General features: G+C 47.7%; 5 protein-coding genes across 10 annotated transcripts; 2 read left to right on the plus strand and 3 right to left on the minus strand.

Moving 5' to 3' along the window:
- Positions 1 to 3,198: 3,198 nt before the first annotated feature.
- FVEG_05218 (E3 ubiquitin-protein ligase BRE1) lies at positions 3,199 to 7,752 on the minus strand. 6 transcript variants are annotated; one of them, XM_018893335.1, is made up of 5 exons: positions 7,343 to 7,752; positions 6,894 to 7,037; positions 6,778 to 6,835; positions 5,118 to 6,721; positions 3,199 to 5,061 (listed from the first exon to the last, which is right to left on the minus strand). In XM_018893335.1, the coding sequence occupies exons 1-5, from the start codon at positions 7,523 to 7,525 to the stop codon at positions 4,888 to 4,890; spliced, it is 2,163 nt and encodes a 720-aa protein (XP_018750178.1). In that variant the 5' UTR covers positions 7,526 to 7,752; the 3' UTR covers positions 3,199 to 4,887. The 6 variants fall into 6 exon arrangements, with proteins under 6 accessions (XP_018750178.1, XP_018750181.1, XP_018750179.1 ...); XM_018893338.1 differs by having other exon boundaries at positions 6,894 to 7,193; XM_018893336.1 differs by having other exon boundaries at positions 3,199 to 6,721.
- Positions 3,357 to 4,872, plus strand: FVEG_05217 (hypothetical protein). The gene has a single exon (XM_018893334.1). The coding sequence runs from the start codon at positions 3,554 to 3,556 to the stop codon at positions 4,451 to 4,453; it is 900 nt and encodes a 299-aa protein (XP_018750184.1). The 5' UTR covers positions 3,357 to 3,553; the 3' UTR covers positions 4,454 to 4,872.
- Positions 7,753 to 7,863: 111 nt separating the features above from the next.
- FVEG_05219 (hypothetical protein) lies at positions 7,864 to 10,071 on the plus strand. Its single transcript, XM_018893341.1, has one exon. The coding sequence runs from the start codon at positions 8,009 to 8,011 to the stop codon at positions 9,740 to 9,742; it is 1,734 nt and encodes a 577-aa protein (XP_018750185.1). The 5' UTR covers positions 7,864 to 8,008; the 3' UTR covers positions 9,743 to 10,071.
- A 606-nt stretch (positions 10,072 to 10,677) lies between these two features.
- On the minus strand, positions 10,678 to 13,065 carry FVEG_05220 (UV excision repair protein Rad23). Its single transcript, XM_018893342.1, has 7 exons — positions 12,737 to 13,065; positions 12,593 to 12,640; positions 12,451 to 12,523; positions 12,318 to 12,397; positions 11,939 to 12,268; positions 11,391 to 11,879; positions 10,678 to 11,337 (listed from the first exon to the last, which is right to left on the minus strand). The coding sequence occupies exons 1-7, from the start codon at positions 12,752 to 12,754 to the stop codon at positions 11,203 to 11,205; spliced, it is 1,173 nt and encodes a 390-aa protein (XP_018750186.1). The 5' UTR covers positions 12,755 to 13,065; the 3' UTR covers positions 10,678 to 11,202.
- A 661-nt stretch (positions 13,066 to 13,726) lies between these two features.
- FVEG_05221 (hypothetical protein) lies at positions 13,727 to 16,230 on the minus strand. The gene has a single exon (XM_018893343.1). It carries the CDS (start codon positions 15,468 to 15,470, stop codon positions 14,055 to 14,057), a length of 1,416 nt encoding a protein of 471 aa, XP_018750187.1. The 5' UTR covers positions 15,471 to 16,230; the 3' UTR covers positions 13,727 to 14,054.
- Between the last annotated feature and the right edge of the window lie 5,259 nt (positions 16,231 to 21,489).

A 21,489-nucleotide genomic window follows, 5' to 3' on the forward strand; every position in this document is an offset into this window, starting at 1 on the left:
AACACCAGTGGGTGTTGAGTTGATATGGTTGTCGTCGAGATTAGCGAATCATGCGTATTGAGCGTTGATCTATTTTCGTATAGAGAGTCGAAGTCGAATGCGCTGCAGCACGGGCAACGATGAGGCCCCAGGTGAGCAGTCTCCTGTCAGTACGGACTGGGTTGGTGATAAACAGTGTGCGAAGGGTCTGGTTTATTTCTCGATCGAGAACACAAGAAAATGCGACTCGAGATGAATGGACAATTTATTTAAATATGTGAGCTTGGGCTAACACATCTACACACCCCTCGCTCCATCTGTTTGACTGGCTTACGCGGGCCCGGGACACAAAAAGTCGCCTGGTCCAGAAGATCGATGATTACGCTTCGTTTCCCTTTTCAGCTTAACGAATGTCTGATCCGCTAACCATTCATTGGCGGCTCCAGTATGGGGTTCTTGCATATTGGGGCCTGGGGGCGAGCATCCTTGGGTGAAGAATGTTCCATTGTCACTTGTCACTCATGCTCAGGTGTATTCAGGACCCCGTGAGCCGGTCCAGTACAGGGATCTCTGATCTGTGTGTGATCTCAGCATCCAATGTCTTGGGAGTCAGAGAACCCCGTTGCGATGGAGACTGTACAATCCTCCCGGTCAAAAAGCTGCATATGTACCGATTGTTTGAGTCATCTCACCGCGTATATTGTCTCTGGTTGCCTGTCTCTGAACATCTTGAATCATTGGATCTGGCCTCGGACTCCCGCAGTAGTCCGACAACCCGTGGTGGGTAATCCTACGGAGCGAATATGCATCCAACGCTTACTCAAGGTCTTCTTCAACTCGGCTAGGTTGAAAAGGAATGACAAGGAACTAGGTCTTTCGCATCTGGAAGTTATCAGTATGGGAATAATAACTATAATTATATGAACTGTATATTGCTCTACGTCCTGATTCTTTTGACGTACATTTTCAAAACAAAAAATGCCTTATTTTGGACCCGATGATTGTTCTATAGAATAACTAAACAAACATACTTCGTCGTCTATCTGAGTTGGCTATAGGTACTGTAACTCTCTACCCCACATTCATATCTCCTGCCTTTTCCCGCCAGCCAACCGACAGTCAGATTATTCATTACAGAGACCGGTTAGGCGGCCGAGCTTCTGTGGAGCATTTCTGCGCCGTCGAAACGGTTGCTGCTTTCGGACAGCGCCGGGCTCGCTTCAATCTGCCACTATCGGTTCACTTTTATTATTACCTCCAGTCTTCGGAGCTTTTCTTAAAAGACAGTCGAAAACCGGAGCCGGGTAAATAATAAGCACGGGACTCCGGCACGCCTCGTAGTCACGATTAGGCAAATGTTATTATGTTATTTCAATAAGAGTCCCACAAGCGAGCTTCAGGTATGCCATACATAGGTAGTCAGTGAGCACAAGCAACAGGTTCCAGAGTGATCTTGAATGTCCCAGCGCCGTATCACAGGGGGCAAGCATTGCAATGCACAGGCCGTTGTGCATCAGATTCATGTCACCTCGATGAGGTATTGAGGTTCGAGTATTGTAGCACTTTGGTACACAGATGGATCTGTATGCTGCACAATAATAATGAGAAGAGCAGTAACAATCACGTTCAATAGCGATTGTGGTCCTCAGAAGCGTCGGGTAAAAAGTTACAATATTGCAGGATGATGATCATCGGGGGTCGGTGAGTTCTTGATGCCGGTTCCCGACTGTCAGCATAGAATGAGAGTTAGGAGGTGATCGGGAGCTCCCGAATCCGAACCCCGGTCATTATCCGTTACTGGTGTTAGTTGCTAAATCCGATAAATTCTAGATTGCGTGGCTGGTTATGATGACGGGGCATAGCCAACAGCTTCGCAATTCTCGCATTCGCAAAGATGGGTGGCTGCAACTCGGTATTGCTCATCAACTACAGAATAACCTCCTGTTGAAAGAACAGATACTGTGGAGCGTGGGAAGCTGCTCGGGCAGTCCCCTTATTCTTTAAAGTAAATTCCCAAGTCACCAAATCACTGTCGGTTTGTAATGTCACCCTCAATGCTGACCATCTAGGAGGCTGAGTTGTTGAGAATTCTTTTTGCATGAGGGTATTTAAACCCTCCACGTCCCGCGCAAGGCTAACATTAGAGCGAAGGATCTTGCATCCTAGGCCATGTGCTATCAGCATCCTTGCCCGGGGGCTTGTGCTAGCATGATTCATCCTGCTGCCGCTTTTGTCAGTAGAGCTATTTCTAAACTTGACTTTGATCAATGAATGTTTCAGATTGACTTGAACACAATGATGGGTGCATTCGAGTTGACCCCATAGCCGTTCTATCGAGTATTCTTAAGGGGTACTCGTGTGAGACAAAGCATGACAGTGCTTCCTCGTATTGCGCTCTAACCGTCAGGTTGATCACAACTCTAGAGGAAACAAGAAAACTATGAGCTTCAACCCTAAATAATAATAACATTTAGGTAAACTATCGTAGAGTTGGGGGAGCCTTTAGTAAGTTTATCTTGGGTATCCTCTGCATCCAAACTCAAGATCTGAGGTTTTCTGGCTTCCCAGGGCATATGAATAATATTTCTTATAACGCCTGAGAACGCCTACATACTGGTAGGTAAGTTCAGTTAAGGTTCCACAGTTTCGCATTAAAGGATTGTTTCATTGCCATGGGGCGATAAACGAGGATGCTCCCTGTTCGGATCGCATCTACCCTGGAGGCTCTGGAACTGACCATATGTGAAGTAGGTTCTTATATAGGAGTATACATTGGTTCGGCGAAGCTGTTACAGTAAATGGGGTAAATGATCATCTAATTCTATGATTTTTAACATAAGATACAGAACGGATGTCATAACGCTGTAAAATTTAAACAATTACCTTAATTTCTGTTAAATGTTGAAACTTACATTGTCGGACCGTGGTTACGAACACAGAACAGGAGCACGATACGGGTGACTTTTTGGATAAGTAGAGTTATGGATTTTGTGCCTTATTACCATATAAAACGCGATAGAAAACGTATTACTATTAGTTATTCTATTTTACTCGACACTACATTTAGGTTGCTATATCCGAAGTCGCTCGAACGAAAGATGCTAACGTGAGGCTTTGTTCTAGGAAAAATTGGATGTCATGATGGCGACATTAGAGGTTCATAGTTAGCGAAATGACCGAGTACACTGGACTCGCGAAAACGAAACTGTATTGGTATGACGGGCGGCCAGGGCTCTTTACGGCTGTCAATAAAAAGTCTTGCCAGCTTTGCCCTCATGACTGCTACTTCAAGCCTTAGGCAACAATCGTCTACTCGTCTTTTCATTGGATGCTACCACAGACTCTGAGCAAATCATCAGAGCTCACTGCAGATCGCCACATCATCTCATTCAAGCCCATCTTTAGACTTCTTATCGCCACGGCACGTGTCCAACTTAACACGTCTACTTCTGTCCAAGATCAGACCCAAACTCCTACCACTCCCAAAACCTCACCACCTTCTCCATACCAGAATCTCACGATAAGCATACGGGCACATATTCGATACTTTAGTGTCATAGCCCCCCAAAACACCATGATACCTGGCTCTCTCGCCTGGCTACTTGCACTGCCGGCCTTTGCGCTAGCCGCCCGCCCCAAGGATGCCATCAAGCTTTCTGATGTGCGATCTCTCACCCTCCGCGGTAACGGAGCAATGACCAATCATCGCCGTGTTGGCGCCATCCCCCAGTTGCGTTGTGTCTCCAAGAAGGCGCTCTGTGAACTTTACGACGTTGATGTGATGCGCTGCACCAATGAAGGTTCCGGCTGGGGTGATGAGGATATTCAATGGAGCTGTACTGCTTCACTTCCAGAAGAGCTCAAGCTTGTCACTACGGATGTAATCTGTGAGGGTTATAACTCTCCCGACGACCCCTATGTTCTAAAGGGTAGTTGCGGCGTCGAATACAGAGTCGCCTTGACAAGGAAGGGCGAACGCCGTTATCCAAATATCGCCAACGGAGGATGGTTTAATGACGGCAGAGGTGGTACTGACTGGGGGGCTCTGCTCTTCACGATTCTTTTTTTCTCTATTCTCGGCTGGATCCTTGTCTCAGCGTGTTACAAAGCACAAGAGGCTGGCAGCAACCCCAACCGACCACGTCGCCGTCGCGACGGATGGTCACCTGGAGGATGGGGCCCAGGATGGGGTCCCGACGGCGATGATCCTCCACCTCCATATCCCGGTTCTAAGCCTTCTTCGCAATCTGGCACTTGGAGACCCGGGTTCTGGAGTGGTGCCGCAGGAGGAGCCGCAGCAGGATATTGGGCTGGTAGCCGTAATCAGCAAAACCATCATAATCACCACAACGATGGGTATGGCAGCATCGGACGTGGAGGTTCTGGATGGGGTGGTCGTTCTGGATCGTCATCTGGATCCAACAATTCAAATCGTCATGAGAGCACTGGTTTCGGTTCTACCAGTCGTCGATAGATAACTATCCCACTAGAGACATGTAACAGAGTTACAAATTTTGACGCATTCCATTTATCCTGCTATTCCATACACTGACTCAGAATCTCCCCAACCCCCAACCCCCGCCTTTCTTTACAAAGAGTATATACATGCATACAGCGGCTCGTCAAGTGTTCCGCTGAGTGGTTTAGAAATACATGGATGACTTTCCAAGAGTAGCCACCTAGCCCAGAGAAGGAAACCGTCAAGATGCGCTGTCCAGATCATAGTGGCCCAACATAGTCCGGTGAATGTGGACATAAACAGCCACCCCCAAATGGTTGAAGGAATAGGATGGATGCTCAATGCTTGACGCAAGCAATTAAAGAAGTAGAAAAAGAGGTATCGCATATATAAGAAACAGAAGTAAGATGCAAGATAGGTTGTTTCCATTGCGGTCTCGGTGCGTTCGTTCAATGATGGACGGGCATAACGTCCATCTTGTCAAATGCTCGGGAACATGTAGGACATTTTCGCATGCGGTTGCTGATGCGATCATCCACACATTGGTTGCAGAATAAATGGCCACACGTCTTCAACGCCGTATTCTTGAAATTGATACGACAAATAGTGCATAGAGCGAACGTCTGAAAGCGCGTTAGAATAGTTCAAAACAACAGGCTCCTTTTCTTGTATCACTCACCCGTAACATTTCCTCTTCTTCAGACGCATTGCTCAATGCCTTATTCTTCCAGTTGTCGCGATCTTTCTGTGTATGTTCGAGGCGTACCTTCATCTTCTCCACCTCAGTCTCCTGCATAGTATTGCGCTCACGAACCACAGCAGAAGCCGCATCTTTAGACTTGACCAGGTTTGTCAGATCAGCAACTTGCTTGTTCAGAGACTCAGTACGGCGGAGAGCATCGAGGCTTGCTGTTTCCATCTTCTTGTTCTCTGTCATAAGGGCTGCATTTGCTTGTTTGAAATCCGTCAACTGTTTATCCAAATTACCCAGTAGGGTACGGTTCTGCGATTCGAGGTCCTTCAGCTGGGCGATGATTTCCGAGCTCTTGCTGTTCTGGTGCCGTAATGATCGAATCTCGTTGTTGCGAGTGTCTGCATCCTTTCGCGCGGCAAAGTATTTCTGGTCAGCTTTACTCTTCTCTGCAATTAGTATTGCCATGCGTTCCTCTACAGCACTGGTATCCATCGCTTTCTTTTGAGCAATTTGAATTATTTTCTTGTATGCCTTTTCCATAGCCGGGAATTCAGTGTTGATAGAGTTGAAATCTCGCTCCAATTTTGTGTATTGCAGACGAAGTTCATCAATTGTCAATGCCTCGATATCCGGGCGAATAGCTTGCTGGTCCTCGCTTGGTTGAAGGCGTGAAAGTTTTGCTTCCAAAGCCGTAATTCTATCCTCTTTGGCAGACGCCAGAGCCTTGACTTGATCGATTGATGCCCGGTCCTGTTCTAATCTTGCCTTATGCTGCGTAGTTTCGGCCAGCAATTCATCGCGCGCCGATCGCACTCGGGCAAGATCTTGATCTCTGGAAATGATCTCCGCTTCAAGTTCTTGTGTCACCTGATTCGCGTCTGCTTCAAGCTGGGTTCTGAACATCGATCGCTCTGCTTGTAGTTTTTCGGCTTCTTCCCGTAGCTGTTTGTTTGTAGCTTCGAGGGTGTTGATACGTTTGATGAGATCCTCGTTCTGGTTTTTGAACTGTTTGAAAACGTCGGTCCGAATGAAGTCTTCATCAGTTAAGGTCTCTCTCTTCGCTTTAAGAGTCGAGTTCTCGTCCTGAAGGGTCTTGATTTCAGCCAAAATGACATCGAGTTGTTCCTTTTGCTTGGTAGCAGCTGCAGTTGCCTCTTCATACTTGAGCAACAGTTCACCCGCATTGCCATTTGTTTCGCCGGCCTCAGCACTCCCATCGCCAGATGCAGAAGGGCGGGTGGCATTAGCAAATGCTTGTTGTTCGAGCTTCTGCACCTGAAAGCTTTTGGCACGGTCTAGTTTCTTCTCCGCTTTGAAGTACCGCAAAGTCGCGGCATTTAGTTGTTCAGAGAGCTGGTCCTTTTCACTCTTCAAACGGTCCAATTTGAACAAGTATTCCTTTTGAGTTGCCAGCAGACTTGCAACCTTATTCTCCAGCAAAGCAGCGTCGGGGTCAATCTTGCCTCGCGAAGAGGCCAATCGTCCGAGGAGTGCCTCAGCTCTGGATTTGATCGTTTTGCCTTTGTCGGATAGATGTTTCTGGAATTCATGAAGATCCTTGAAAGTCACGCCACTCAGATATGGAGGATCTGCGAATAGGGTTAGAAAAAGCAAGACTGACAAAATAGAACAAAGGACCTCATACCGGATGGTGTCGTAGAAGTGATCTCCGAGTCTGAAAGAAGCTCCATTTCCTCAAGCACCTGTTTCTTTGTTTAGCTATACCACAGATAGTGGAGACTGGAGAAGGGTGGGACAAACCTGTCGCCACCAAGCATCGATAAGTCTCAAATGGTCGTCGTGATGGACAGATCGTTTGTGAAGTTCCTCGAGGCGCGACTCGTACGTAGAAGCCTTTCGACTGTATTCTTGCATCTGCCGGTAGATGGCGCCCTTTGTGTAGGCCTGATGATTGGGTCAGCGACATTTCCACCTCCATACGTCGAGCAAGTTGCGTGATGTTTTCTTGGGTTGTGCGGAGGCGCTTCTCATTTGGGTGCATGACGAATGCACTTCCGAGCCGACTATTGCGCTGTCGCAAGAAGCAGGCGAGCATCATCACTGGCTTGGTGAGCAATGCCGTCCAGGACCATCCCAACAGAATGGCACGAAGCCGGAAACAGAAGTCTGCATGATAGGCAAAGTGCGGGGGGGGACATATGGTCGGATACTCAAGCGTTGGCAATAGGAGATGTCGTCGTGTGACTTACCTCAATCCAACTCTCCTCCTTCATGTCGGAAGAGTCATCTTTAGCCTTGGAGCCATTGACAGCAACTCGCTTGCTCGGAGGGGCTATTTCATCGGCACTGCTGATAGCAGGCCGTTTCCTATCCTCCATCTTTGAGACTGTGGATGGACGAGGGGAAGCAGAGGGCGTGGTTGTGAGAGGCATCAGAAGTCGCGTGGCATAGGGCAAAAAGGCGGACGCGTTCCCAAAGAAAAGCGACGGGTCGGTCGTGCGAGCGCTTTCAAGCCAATTCCCGTGGCGAGCAAAGACGTGCGAGCGATCATCAAGTGATGGCGCGGGGAAGTGTGTTATGATGATGGAACGTTTCTTCGGGTAAGGAGTTTGAAATTTCGAAGTTGAGTAGTCGCAGAGCAAGAAGCGCGGCGTCTCCACCTCAAAGGGGATTAGTATCAGTCTAACTTCGTTCGGAAAGTGGAACTCTTCTTATCGATTTGCATGGGCGGATAATTCTCGCCCACTGCATCTCCACCATCCCGCATTTTATTTTCTCTGCCTTTTTCTGGGCTGCTTGCTACGAGTACTTTTTAGTTTCTGAATCGTTCTCTTGTCGCAATTCGTTCGGAAATGTCAACACAGATAACATATCGGATATCGCATACATTACATGCATGATTAGACGCTTGCGCAATGAGTTCCATTTTCAAAAAGAAAGGAGGGCCTGCCTTCAAACCCAAGATCCCCGCCGCTCGACGCCCCGCGGCACCAGTACCCTCTCAACCTCTCAAAACACCACCGACTGCTTCTCTTCCGCACAACTTAAGGGATTCAGAAGACCAGGATGCGCCCCGTCAGTCTTTAGAAACACCGTCGGCGAAGGAACCCGTGAGATCACCGATTGAATCGCAGATTCAAGATTCTCGTGAACTTGGTCGCCAATCTTCTACCCCACCATCGACAATTCAGGAGCCTGCAAAGCCTGACGAACATGCTACAACTGAAGGCTCTGCCCAAGAGAAGTCTCCAGAAGAAAAGCAAAGTGAGCTTTTGAACCGAAATACCGAGCGCAACCCTGAAACAATCGGAGTGCCCACCACGGCTGCCCAAGCGACAACCTCGAGCGAGCAAGAACAAAGTCAACCGCCTCCTGCGCAGTATAATGAGATTCACCCAAGTATCACCGATGATGTTCCATCTCCTGTTCTGCAAACACCAACTCCAGATGATTCGGAAGGCCCAAGTGGAACTGATCTTTCAAATACACCATCTCTCCCGGCTACTGACTTGAATGATACACCTGAAGAGACCTCAGGAGAACCGCAGAATGCACCCGAATCAACGCGTAGACCACGAACCAGGAAGCAGGTTAACCAGGCACCCCAGGATGAGGCCGAGAAAGAGGGAGGCTCGAAAACGAAGAAACGTCAGAGGAAAACCGATGAACAAGGCACGGCATCCAGACAGCCCAGAAAACGCAGGACAACACAGAGCGGTACAAGTACACCTAAAAGCAGACGGGCGCGCTCAGTTACGCCAGAAGATTCAGAATCTCAACTGGTGGACTTACAGAAGCTTAAGATGGCTGATTTAACCAAGGATCTTCACATTGGAAAGAAATTCAGCAGACATGATGAGCTACGAGAACGAGAGAGGCGGGCAAGAATGAAGATCAAACTCGGAGTTGACGGCGAACGTGATAGCTCAGCAACCCCCGAAGACGGTGGCCAAGGAGGGAAGGTTGGAAGCCCCGCTGCATCCTCGCCAGCTCCTTCAGTTTCAGCTCCGGTTGCACCTTCAGGACCTCAATTCCGTATTGTTGATGGGCAGATCGTGATCGACCAAAGCTCGTTGGCTGTGGACAGACATGCTCGAGCAGCCGCTGCAGCTGGAGACATGGAAACAGTCGAAGAAAACGACTTCACGCGCCTCATCACCAGTAACTCATTCATGAACACCTCCAAACTTAAGGGTCCCAATATCTGGACCGACGCAGAGACAGAACTCTTCTATCGCGGTCTGCGTATGCTCGGTACGGACTTTGAGATGATTTCCAAAATGTTCCCGGGCAAGCAGCGGCGTCATGTCAAACTCAAATTCAATCGGGAGGAGCGCCACTGCCCACAACGCGTCAACGCTGCTCTCATTGGCGAGAAGACTGTAAAGATCGATCTTGAAGAGTACAAGGCTTTCACCGGTAGTGAGTTTGAGCCAGTGGCAGACATCGAGGCTGAACAACGCAAGATCCAGGAAGAATATGAGGCCGAGGAGAAACGCCGAGCTGACGAGCAGGCCGAGATCATGCGCAAGAGACGTGAGGAGCTGTTCAAGGACGACGACGAAGGTGACGCGAAGAAAAAGAAGAGGAAAAAGAAGCAGGCAGTAACCTACGGGCTAAACGGTGAACCCATTGCTCAAGAGGCTTGAGCTGGGAGAGGACATAAATCAGGCCGAAATCAGGATCAAGAGTACGTCCAAAACCGGGGACATGATTCGGGCGGCGTAACGGGGACAGGCATGATACCCATAGGGTTTTTTTTTTGTTTTTTATTTGCTCACGAATGAAAGAAAGGGTTACACGGAATTAGCTTCGAGAGCAGTCTCCGCAGAATAATAATTCTCCTGGGGCAAGGTACACAATGTGAAATCTTAAACCTGCTTAACAAATATATCATCATGATAAGTGACGCCTGCCTCTCGTCTCAACAGATTGGAGCTTCGTACCTTCAACGGGCGTGAAAATAAGACCGTGGGCCGTCTCAAGTCAAAGTTAGCGATCCAAAAATAGGGGTAGCAGGGTCACCAAGAGTACTGGCAATTATATGCAGACTTGCGGGATTTGAAAACAGGAGTAATGATCAGTGACTAGATATAAAAAATCTCAGCAGGACTCTTTCAGCAAGATGTGTGAGCTTGACTAGCGGGATTAGGGGTATACTCATGTTAATAACTAATACTAAGGGGGGCCAGTTACTCCTGGCCATGGATCGTACAAGGCCAGTCAGTCTCGTGGTTATCTCTGTACAAGGCAACCTAGACGGCTCAAAGGCTGGAAAGCACAGAAATTAAACAAAAGAAGGAGAAAGAATCTTCTTGTGTGGCCAGAGACATGAGAGTTCCTAGTGCCTGGGTCTAGACATGCCGATGACTGACTGCGCAACGGCGGCTCCAGGGCGCATCACTCATGCTATAGTACCAAGGGCATAAAACTATCCCCAACAATACACAAGATATGGAATAACATCTGACACTCATCGGATTGTTTGAACGTTAGACGAAAATGGGTGACACAGCTTGTGAGTTGTGCCATTTCAGAAACGATAGCTGGATAGGTACTTGAGGTTTGAGGTTTGGAAAGATATCCAATCAATGCTTAAAATATTTTTGGGCTTATAGAACAAACTTATGATACCCTTTGATCACCAGGCCTAATTTATCCCTCCCCCTCTTGGTGCAGAGGCTCGAATTATTCTGGTGTTGAGGCTATGAAGCTTGAGTTGTTATCCTATGAACAGCAGTAAGATTCAGCATAATTCGTATTCTCTGAATTTTACGTTCCATCATACTATTCAATCAAGGTAATCACTATAACACGATACGGTACGGAAAGAGATAGCTGAACAATCCTCAGTTACCTACCCACCTCACATCAGGTGTTGATTTTCACAGTGTAATAAAATAGGAGCTTTCTAAGATCAAAACCACCACTTATGCCTGCTCTATTAGCTAGGACCAATGGCTGCATTCTTTTCATGATCCTCTTCTGTTGTCCTATCCCTGGTCCGTCGCCGTCGCCAGATGATTATTCCACAGAGAATGCCTGGTTTTGTCCCCTCTCCTTCGGTTCATAATCGTAACGCGTATTGTTCTGCACAGCTCATCTGCTCTTAATTGTTGTTGTTAGGGGCAGGCTCGTCGTCCTCCGGTTGGTCAAAGAGGAAGTTAGCAGCCAGTTCTTCGTTCTTGTCGCAGGCAAAATAGGCCTGGATGGCCTGATCTCTATCGAATCCTAGGCGGCACAACTAATGTATGTCAGTGATTCAGTTTCAGGGCCGTATCGAAATGAAAAGCTCACCCTCTCGATAGCATCTCGTTCCTCCTCTGTCACCGAAATGGCCTGAGCCCCAGGGGGTAGGGGGGTGTCATCATCAGCATATTCACCGAGAAGCTGGAGAAATTGGTCTGGATTTGTAGCAATCAACTCGGCCAATTGAGGATTGCCCGCTCCGAGCTGCTGGAGAATTGGCTCGAGCATCTGCGGTTGTTGCTGAACAACCTGGCGGAGTTGCTGGAATTGAGCATTGTGTCGCAGAAAGTCGAGGTTACCCAAATCGCCACCTTGTCCAGCTGCTGCTGCAGCCGCTGCGGCAGCCGCCGCCTGGTGCCCTCCACTTCCTCCTCGGCCACCAGAACCTCCACGTTGAGCAGCAAGATCGAACAAATTCACGCCACCCTCATCAGAGGCACCTTGGGCGGAAGCAGCGGGTTGAGCTGGTTGTGAAGCAAGAGCCTGAGGAGCAGCCTCGCGCTGCTGCTGCTCTTGTCGGATATTGTCGGGAATGCCCTAATATAAACCAAGTAAGCAATCGTCGCTCACGACAGCCCGGAATATTCAAGACGAACATTAAGAAGATACTCGACAGCACGGTCAGGGTTGTTGAAGGCAGCGCGCATGGCCGCTTCGATCTGGCTTCTTTCAAAGCCCATGGCCTCCATGTTTGCGATCGCCTCGGAGCGTTGGGATCCCATAGCAAGGCCAGAAGGCTCCTCAGCTTGAGCACCAGTTCCAGCATCCGCAGAGCGCTGAGGAGTAGGTGTCGCGGGGACAGCAGCCTGATGAGATGAAGATTGCGCAGGTGCCGCAGGGGCCGCAGGTGTGTTGGCAACAGGTTGTGCGGGTGTGGCAGGAGGAGCACTGGATTCGGCCGCCTTGGGTTCGGGTTTGGGCTTAGGCTATTGCGAGCTGTCAGTAAGCTCCTACCAAGGAGTCATTATCCCATACCTTATTCACCATGCAGACCACAAAGCCCTTCTCCTCAATGTTGTAGGAGCCAACAGTCTCTTCATCCTTCAGAATCTTGCCTTGGCATAACGTCAGCGACCATGTAGTGCGACAGAAGAGTTAAACAAAGTACCAGAGTAGATCAGCTTCTGCAACTTGGGCTCCCATCCTTTCTCAGCTGAGATCTTTTCTTTAACGGCAGAAATCTATCGGGTGTATTAGCTGGCTAAATGATTTGCGCATATATTACAAGTGCCAACGCGGGGCAGGCATACCAGCTCAGAAGGCTCGACGTCGAGTGTAAACTTTTGTTGCTTGAGATCCTGAAATTCGTTTAGTCAACTTCCAAGAGAATGAAAACGAGCTCAAGAAATCAAGTTCATTAACGCAGATTCAGAGGCGCATGAATCATGACGTACCTTGAAGGTGACCTTCATGATGGGCGAAGACTCTGTCGCTTTGAGGTGGGGAGGTGGGAGGCAAAGTGCGACCAGGTGATTTAGATAGAGTCGTCTCGCTCGGTGCAGCAGCGGCAGTAGAGTTGAGCCGATGAGTCAAGATCGAAGATTTGTTGCTGAGGGGGAGAATATGTGGGAGAGAGGTCGGGTAGGAGAAAATAAAATCGTCGACGTAGATATAGAAAGTGTGTTGGAGGAAAGCTTAGTAGTTCACAGCCTTGACGAAGTTGACGTTTGGCTGAGGGAAAAGGTGGGGCATGAGTCTCTGAGTTGCTTTCAAGCCAGCCACCACCAAAAGCAGTCTAGTGTACCTTTGTCAGCCACTCCAGGCTACCAAATGGCTAGAAGGCGCGCGTCCTGCTGCCTGAGAATAAGAGCTACATTTATCAGAGGCTCTAGGGCTGTGTTGATCAGTAGACTGTGAGCAAGAGAGAGAGAGAGAGAGAGAGAGAGAAAGAGAGAGAGAGAGCCAGTACTAGGTAGGCACAGAAGCAGAGTTTCTGCTTGGAACACCCGTATGCAAAATTACGCCTAGAGTTCTTCATTTTGAAATTAGGTTGGAACGCCCTTCTGTTGATGAGAGCCAAAGACATGGCCGTCCCTGAAATACACCTATCGTGCATGCTCTGGGTTTGACGTCGCCCAACTTAATGTCTAGGCATTGCTATAGGAAAAGCTTTTTCGAGGACTGAGCCAGTGATGGAAGTTTGTAACACGTAACAGAGAATTCTATTAGATATCCCACACAAATAACCTCGCCACGTGGAGGAACACCGGGATTTTCTTTGAGACAGTCTTGCACTACATCCCAGTGATTCGAGATGTAAAAACCTGTTATGCTTTAAAAAGCTTGAAGAACAAAGCTTGGAGCCTTTATGAGATTCCCGTCTCTGCCTCTTGACTCCAATACCTGCATGGAAGGATTCCTCACATTATCCAAGATGAATATCCTCTGGTTCTTTTAACAAGTGTTTGATATTGCTTCTAAGCTTTGTAGCTTTTGTTCTACCTTACAATGCATCTCCGTCGTCCATCCTGGCGCCTCTAGCGCAATTGGTCAAGTCATAAAAGCGCCTCGCTATTTTCATTGATATACAACAAATCCTTCTCAGTCTGTTCCACCAGGTCTGTACGGAACTCTTGAGTCCACCATCCGGTGGCGTCTGAAAGGATAAAAAAAAGATAAGAAAATGGAGTCTGTCCATATCATAGTGCCCGCTGTTTTCACATGCCCCTGCTCATTTTATCATTATACTGTCACTCAGTCAGAGTGACATCGTTAGTTCTTCTCCTGCTTCGTACTTTCTCCATCATCTTCATTGTCATTGTCAATTTTTGACTTGCGGTTGTTATAGTCCGACCAACTTGATCGAGCGCCAGCGCCCATAACCCACTCGGGGATGGGAGGGGTGAGTGGCCGGTCAATTGTCGTTAGGGAGTCTGTCTCAGACTCTAGCTCCTCTCTAATGCTCTCATGCTCATCCCGATGGCTGAGGGGGCTTGGGCCCACTGTTACAGAGGCAGACCGCAGAGACCGTACACTCTGGCGATGTGCGATGACTTGTCCAGCGTTGGGTGAGGCCAAGACAACCGTGCCAGGCGTAGCCATTGGGGGCGGCGTAGGCGAGTCGGATCGGAAGAGCGGGTGGATATGAGATTCACTCAGGGACGGCTCAGGGAGATCGGTCCTCGACGTTTGAGCGCTCATTTGCTCACGTGTTATAGTTACCGGACTGAAGCTTCGGCTTCGTATGCGGATCCTCGGCGGCTCCAGAGGCATATCGTTGTTCGGTGTGGACGTCCTGCTTGGTGAAGGGCTACCAGGAATTGTCTCGAGAAAATGGCCTTGGGTTTGCTGAGGAGGAGTTGCAGCTTCCATAACCACTTGGCGGTTGTTTGTATCAACAGATGATGTGTCCCAGGTGTCAAAAACATCTTCACTCGACTGATATATTGTTGAGTCGGTTGATATAGGTCGTCGAAACTCACTTGACGACACGTGACTTCTGACAGTCGCAGACCGAATGGCATTTGAAAGCTGAACCTTGATTGAAGTTGAAGCACCGGACCTGGAACGTCCGCGTATAGATGGGGTGGGTGTTTGAGAGTCCATCGAGTTCATCATCCTGGGGGCTGTCTCATGATCTGAAGCTGTGTGACTATAGGGGATCGACTTCAGAGACGTCTTGGATCGGAATGATGGCAGGCCTCGGTCCTCCTCTAGAGTATGGAGTGAAAATGCCTTCTGGTCGCTTTGCCGCGTAAGGAAGAAATGAACAGCTAAGAAGCCGGCTTGAAGGAAGAAGCACACCCCAAGACTAGCGGACAGGCCCACGAGAAGACTGCTCTTACTCGAGCCTGTGAACCGATCCTCATTTTCGAATTTAGATTTGCTGAATTGAATGAGAGTAGCCACTGTCGCAACAGTAGCAAATAGTATTGACAAAAGACAAGCGCCAAAGTCAACACCCAGGCATCGTGTTGACCATCGTCGGAAGGAAGTTGAAACATATGTGGAAGCGAACCAACAGAGAATAACAAGAATCACAACCTCGAGGGCAACAGAAACTCTCGAGAGTGTTCGGCCACTTGATTCTTTGGGTGTATGAATAGTGAGAACAATAAGGACTGCTATCACGGCCACTGTAACGAGTAGGGCCAATGAGCCCAGAACGATTGATAGGGTGCGCCGCATTGTTCCTGAAAGTTGGCGATGACGATGTTGCGTAGTTGCAAAGCCCCAGTACGACAGCTGGTAGGTGGCTAACCTCGAACTAAGCAAGCGTTCTTTGCTTCCCGTAGATCGTTGAAGATTAATCTTGTTTCTCGTAATGCTCGCAACGTTGAGTGGCACTGCATAATCTGGATTGGCTATGCTTCATCGACCTTGGTTCGACAGTGCGACTATGATATGGTTGTTGATAAACGATAATAGACGGCGGTATATATGTTGAACGGCACTAATTTGCGAACCAGAGAGAGGAGCGTCTAAGTCACTTTGGTAAGTGCTTGTTAGTTATGGGATATTTCGTTGCTGATATCCAAGCTTGCTCGGTATGAATCGAACCAAGCCAGTAAACCGAACCAACACCACGGGTTGGCGAAAGAATGTAAGTGATATAAAATCGGGTCCGAAAGAGTGTATTACTCTAGGTAATATATTGCAGTCTGTCTTGTTTTGCAATTATTAGCCTGAGTATTGAAGCAATAATCACGAGGCTTCGGTCGGTATAAGTCAAGGATGGACGATATTGAAACGAGCGGGTGAAGACCTGAAGGTGGGAAAGAAGTAACGAAGAGAAACGAGCAAAGGCCAAGAATAAAAGTAAAAGTAAAAGTAAAACAAACTTGTGGATGCCGACGTTGGCTGGTCTGGTGTGGCAGACCCGTCTGAGTCGAAGAGAGTGCAGGCCAGCAGCACAGGACACCGCTAAGAAGAGGCACTGCATTCACTCACACGATGGAGACTTGGTGAAAAAGCAAGCCGGGAATGATGCTCTGAGTGGATTCACCTTACTAACTGACCATAGGCTGTGTTCCGTGTCGTTAGCAAGTGGCCGGCCCTAGACATGGGTGTCTTATACATACCCCCATAGCCCCCCGTCAACTCTCTTACAAGCTGGCGACTCTCAGACACGGCGCACCCGCAAGAATAGCATCGCACCGCGCAACCTTTCGTTTTCAAGCCCTGTTTGGATGTTCGTTGGTCAGGTTTACCTGAGGAAGGGGGCAGTTTGACTAGGAACCCTTCCCTTCCACGATTCGATGCCCGAAGGCTGTGTGAGATTGAGATTATGAGGAAGAGGCTCGCCAACGTGGCTGACTTCTCTTATGCAAGTCATGGAGCCAGCCTGACCTTGTACAGTAAGTCCATTCTTCCTTTCGCTTCTTCTTTACTCCAAGTATCTCCGAATCTAATGCCCTGGGCCTAGTGATGGAGTGACGGGTGGAGAAGCTGGTCAAAGTGGGTTAAACAGCTGGTTTTGTTAATACTGTAGGAATTGGATGTCTGGATGAGTTTTCAATTCACGCATTCTTCTAAATATTAGGTAGTATGTTGGCAGACATAAGTAAATGCCAGCATTATTTGGCTGTGCCCTTTGCAGAGAGGGTTTCACCGGAGCCATACACACAAGGAGATGACATTGTGATTTCACCACCTTAGCTACTCTCGCAAGCTTACTTGTCCTTCTGGCATGTCCTGGTCTCTCTCCCAGCTTCCACTACCAGCAAAGCCCAACGGTTTCCAAAACTCAACTCCCGAATGGGCATCGATCGCCTAGCCCATAGGACAAAAAACTCAAGCCCTCAAGCCCTATTTCTTCTGGCTAGTATGATTGAGGCCTAGTCATGCCAATGAAGCCTCTGTCTTCCCCGCTGCCTCCACGCAACCACACTGTAAAGCGTGTGCCATTAAGAGCCGAGAAGCCCTCTTTTAATCTAACTGCTGACGCCTTCATTGGACACTGGGATCGGGTACCTGACTCTAACCTTATTGGCATTAGATTCATCGATCTAATCCAAGATGATAAATTTTGAGTTGTGAGACCAAGTTTGTTATTTGTTGACATGAGGTTGTATTGGAGAGTCGGCATTGACAAGAGTAAATAGCAACGGCGAATCATTCACTCTGGCGTTCTCAACGTAAACTGTGAAATCTTGTCAGAGCGGTCACTCATGATCGATGAAAGCGTACTCAGACAGGGGATAGGTCCTGAGGTCAAGGAATGACTCTCCAATTGTGATGAACCGACCGGGACAGCATGGCAATAATTAGATTGGCTGTCTGGGCTGAAAATGAAGGAGGTCAGTAAGCAGCTGAATATTTTGGAATTCGCAGCAAATACCGAGCATGGACGCATGCCACGAAAGCACGAGCATCCCAGATCCCGGTTACTGTTTCATCTTCTTTCCGCTTATATCCTGGTTACATTTTTGAGTCAGCCACTTGGAAATCCCTCTTCGTCCCCGATGACATGGGAGGGACAAACGCGGCAGACAAAGTTGGCACTCGTTGTTAGTTGTGAGGCTTCTACACCGAGATTTCAGAGGATGTGGAAGTCAAGATACATGTAACTTTAAGGTGCGCTGCCGGTATCCTTCTTTTTTTCGACGTCAGGTAAAGTACCAAGGTATGGATCTCAAAGTGACAAACCCCTACCTCCATCAGTGGCTGGCTCCCTCATGCACAGCAATACATACATGTCAGTACAAGCAAATGACGCCTTGGTTTTGAAAGGCGATGCAGGAAAAACAAAGAAATGACTTTGAAGCTCAGAGTTGGGACCCAGCACGGGCCTGTTCAGTGACTCGGAATCACCAGCTGCGGCCCTGATTATTCTGCTCGTTTCGCTCTGGTTGCTATATCGCAACCACCTCATGAGACACTTTGACCTCCATGCTCTTGTCTCCCTTGCTTCCAGAAGTTCCTTGCTTTGTCTCTGATAGACCAGACCCTGAAAAAAGCCCCGCTGAGGTCATCACACACTCTTTTCAACGAAAATGCCTTTGTTCTCCTGCCCATTGTTTGTTGTTTGGCATTGGCCCTCCTTACTAGTTTGCTGAAAGACATCTCATACAACTCAGTGCGAGACTTTTTTTTCTAAGTCTTATTAATACTGCCCTTGTCTTAGTTTCAAGTTCGCGTCGGGCATGTTACTTTTCCTAGCCTTACCTATTGTCCCCATGCTCATAGTCATACTACCTCACCTACTTATCTGCGACATCAAACCGCTCAATACAAATCACTCAGAACATATTTATTAATTCCTTTTTTCAGATAGCCCATTTCCATCCGACCCGTGTCTGACTGCCAATGAAATTGAATCTGGCCCTTGCTTTTCCAAGCTGCTGGGCGGCACATTCATAGACTTGCTTGACTGTGAATTCCAGTGTTATTCAGCCTTAATTTGCTCCTAGCGGATCTTCCGGGTTTACCGAGCCTTTTCACCAAGGCCACTTTCAGTGTCTGGATTCTACTAGTTACTTTAGTTAGCATGATGGCCCTTCATCTGTACGCCGAACAAAGTATTTCGCAAGCAAGGTGCTCTGGAAGCAGGAGATGCATCCCTTGCGCCATGGTGTGTTTCTGTGGTACATATGACGAAAACCTGGATGCAGGGTGACCCTCGTCGCGGTATTTCCGGGGAAATCTCAACAGGGCCAAAGCCATGTATGATTGGCGAACGCGGATCATCCTGTTTCTTCTTTTCATCCAGGGCGTTCGTTCATCAGAGTTTCCCATTGCTACCGATGACCTGTGCCCTGTGATGTAGTTCTAAAGTTTGTGAATGTAACAGTAATAACAGCCAGATGTCCTATATAGGAACCCTTCATTCTGCATCTAAACCATCATGGAAACCAGTTCATGGATGATGCAGGCCTGGTAACTGGCCGTCGATCACTCGCTCGCTTGCTCCAGCCCCGCATTGCATTTGATATTCAAAAGTTCTAATAATAGGGTACCGTCAACCTCTTGCACACTCGCTCATTCGGGTAGGGGAGTAGGGGAGTAGGGGAGTGAAGCATCTTGCCTCACAACCCAATGTTATGTAACATTGGCTTGCGATGGACACAAAAGATTTCCTTCTCTTTCTTGTTCAGAATGCTTGAATCTATATCTGATCACTACCAATATTGCTTTATGATTCCGCGTCCACACCCACATCTCCAACTGCTATTGTGGTCTGGACTACTACGCCCGCAGACTATGATGAATTCAACCCAGGTTAGCCGTCTGTCCTGGACTTGTGTTAGTCAGTTTGTAGGCTCCGGTGGTGGCTTACCAATAACCGCATCGTGTCCTATCGGGTGTCTATTGTATCAGTAGTCCGTACTAAATCTGGATAACTGAACTGGACTGTCTCGGGCCTTTTTAGCATCGTAATCACAATGTGGAAAACAACACGGGTTTTCGATTGGATCCGCCGAGCACACTCCTAGACTTGACAGGGCATGCTCTCGTTGTCCTATGCCGTATAATAATGGGCTCTCCGAAGTACATTGATGGTTAAACCACAACTCTTTCGATCTTATTGATTTGAGGAAAGAGTTGTCGTAGTCTTCTCTTTAGTGGAAATCGTATTGATGTCGAGGAGAATCAATGACCTATACTAACATTAGCAGATCTTAATGTTAGACTGGCGCGTGCTGTAAAAGGGTTCAGGAACTCGTGTTGACTTGTTTTTTTGTCATTGTTTTTTTGTCATTGTTTGTTTGGTTTGTTGTTTACTTTGGTCTCCACCTTCAACCTGCGGGGAGACTTGCAGTTGACTTACATGATTAAAATGCATTTTGACAGAGCTATGACTTTCATGTGGATGCAAATGATGCCGCTTACATGTGGCTGCATTGTCCATTGCCGCCGTTCTCAATAGTCGACAGGGCACTCGTTAGACACGCCAATACCATAGAACTTGAGCCGCATCAGCACTCAGCACTGAGCTAATACTTGCTGTTTATGGGAAATGAATGCTAATTCAAATATTGCCTGCATGTGTAAGACCCGCAGATGTACTGTATCTACTGTTAAAATTCATCACGGCTAGCTTGGTATTTTACAAGCTACTGCAAGCCTTACACTTAGATACAGTAGAACGATACTATATAGGCGTATAATCTTCATAGAGGTAAAAGGAGGCTTTTCAGAGCATCTTTATATATCTTAATTTATTAGCCTTAGCTTTGCTCAGTCAGCTAGGTTACCTTGCCTACAACAGCTTAGCCATTAAGTTAGTCGTAATGAATATTAGTAGTAGATACGGTACACTTCCAGATCCGTTGCTAACTAAGTTGATCAAGATGCTACGTGCTAATACCTGGTGCAATTACATAGTCGTCTTGAATTGGACTTGTAGACGAAGAAAACAATGGAAACTTGAGCCACGCGAATGCTCAAGCGATTGTGCTGCAAGTGAGACACGGGATACGTATGTGAGAGTTGGGGCTCAGGGATAAGACATTTGTGTCTCACCTACAGCTGAAAGCTCCTTAACATCGCCCACGAGCTGTATTATGGCTGCCGTGACGACTCCCTTGAGAAGGGATGGGCTCTTTCTTCAGCGAATGGATAACTACACAACCACGACCTCTAAATGTAGGTTCCGCCCTGTCCGCCTAGAATGGTCTTGGCACTCACCAAAGGAAGACTATTGGCGAGACTATTGATAAACCGAACTCTTTGCACTGGAGACGTAATTGTAGGTCTGGCTAATGTCTCACCGTGTACAGAGTACGTCTCACGGTCTCATTTTTCCGATCATGCCTGTGTAGTCACTGCGCTTTACCAAATGCTAAGTTTAATGGTGAAGTGGCCGATATTGCATGTGCTCGTTGTCTGATTCCGGGATATTGTTTACCGATTCCATTACTGCCTGGTTGACAAGATGCAATCGAACAATAACCTCTGCCGTAGCGAATTCAGTTAAAATCTTAGCATAGACATTAGACTTAATATGGGGGGTATTGATTGGCAGGCAAAATAGCTGAAGATCTCTCCTTTGAGTAGCTAAACAATAAACAGGTAGACAATTGATAGTCTTTCCGATTAATGTGAAGCTGCATGGGTTTATGTCAAGACTCATCTGAGTATGTCTGTCTTATTCTTGATGTTCGGTCACATTACTCCGTACCTTTAAGTTACTGCAAGAGCAGCAAAGTTATTTAACTCTATTTGGAATCTGTGTCTGCTTTGAAGGACTTCATAAAGCATCGCA

Source organism: Fusarium verticillioides, chromosome 3 (assembly GCF_000149555.1).
Source record: "Fusarium verticillioides 7600 chromosome 3, whole genome shotgun sequence".
Lineage (NCBI taxonomy): Eukaryota > Fungi > Ascomycota > Sordariomycetes > Hypocreales > Nectriaceae > Fusarium > Fusarium verticillioides.

Coding starts and splice junctions, on each gene's coding strand:
- FVEG_05217 (XM_018893334.1), top strand. CDS start 3,554: ATGATACCTGGCTCTCTCGCCTGGCTACTTGCACTGCCGGCCTTTGCG.
- FVEG_05218 (XM_018893335.1), bottom strand. CDS start 7,525: ATGCCTCTCACAACCACGCCCTCTGCTTCCCCTCGTCCATCCACAGTC. Junction 6,836..6,893: donor TCGATGCTTGGTGGCGACAG/GTTTGTCCCACC, acceptor ACAAAGAAACAG/GTGCTTGAGGAAATGGAGCT. Junction 6,722..6,777: donor CACTTCTACGACACCATCCG/GTATGAGGTCCT, acceptor CCCTATTCGCAG/ATCCTCCATATCTGAGTGGC.
- FVEG_05219 (XM_018893341.1), top strand. CDS start 8,009: ATGAGTTCCATTTTCAAAAAGAAAGGAGGGCCTGCCTTCAAACCCAAG.
- FVEG_05220 (XM_018893342.1), bottom strand. Junction 12,524..12,592: donor ACGTCGAGCCTTCTGAGCTG/GTATGCCTGCCC, acceptor TACACCCGATAG/ATTTCTGCCGTTAAAGAAAA. Junction 11,338..11,390: donor AACGAGATGCTATCGAGAGG/GTGAGCTTTTCA, acceptor GACATACATTAG/TTGTGCCGCCTAGGATTCGA.
- FVEG_05221 (XM_018893343.1), bottom strand. CDS start 15,470: ATGCGGCGCACCCTATCAATCGTTCTGGGCTCATTGGCCCTACTCGTT.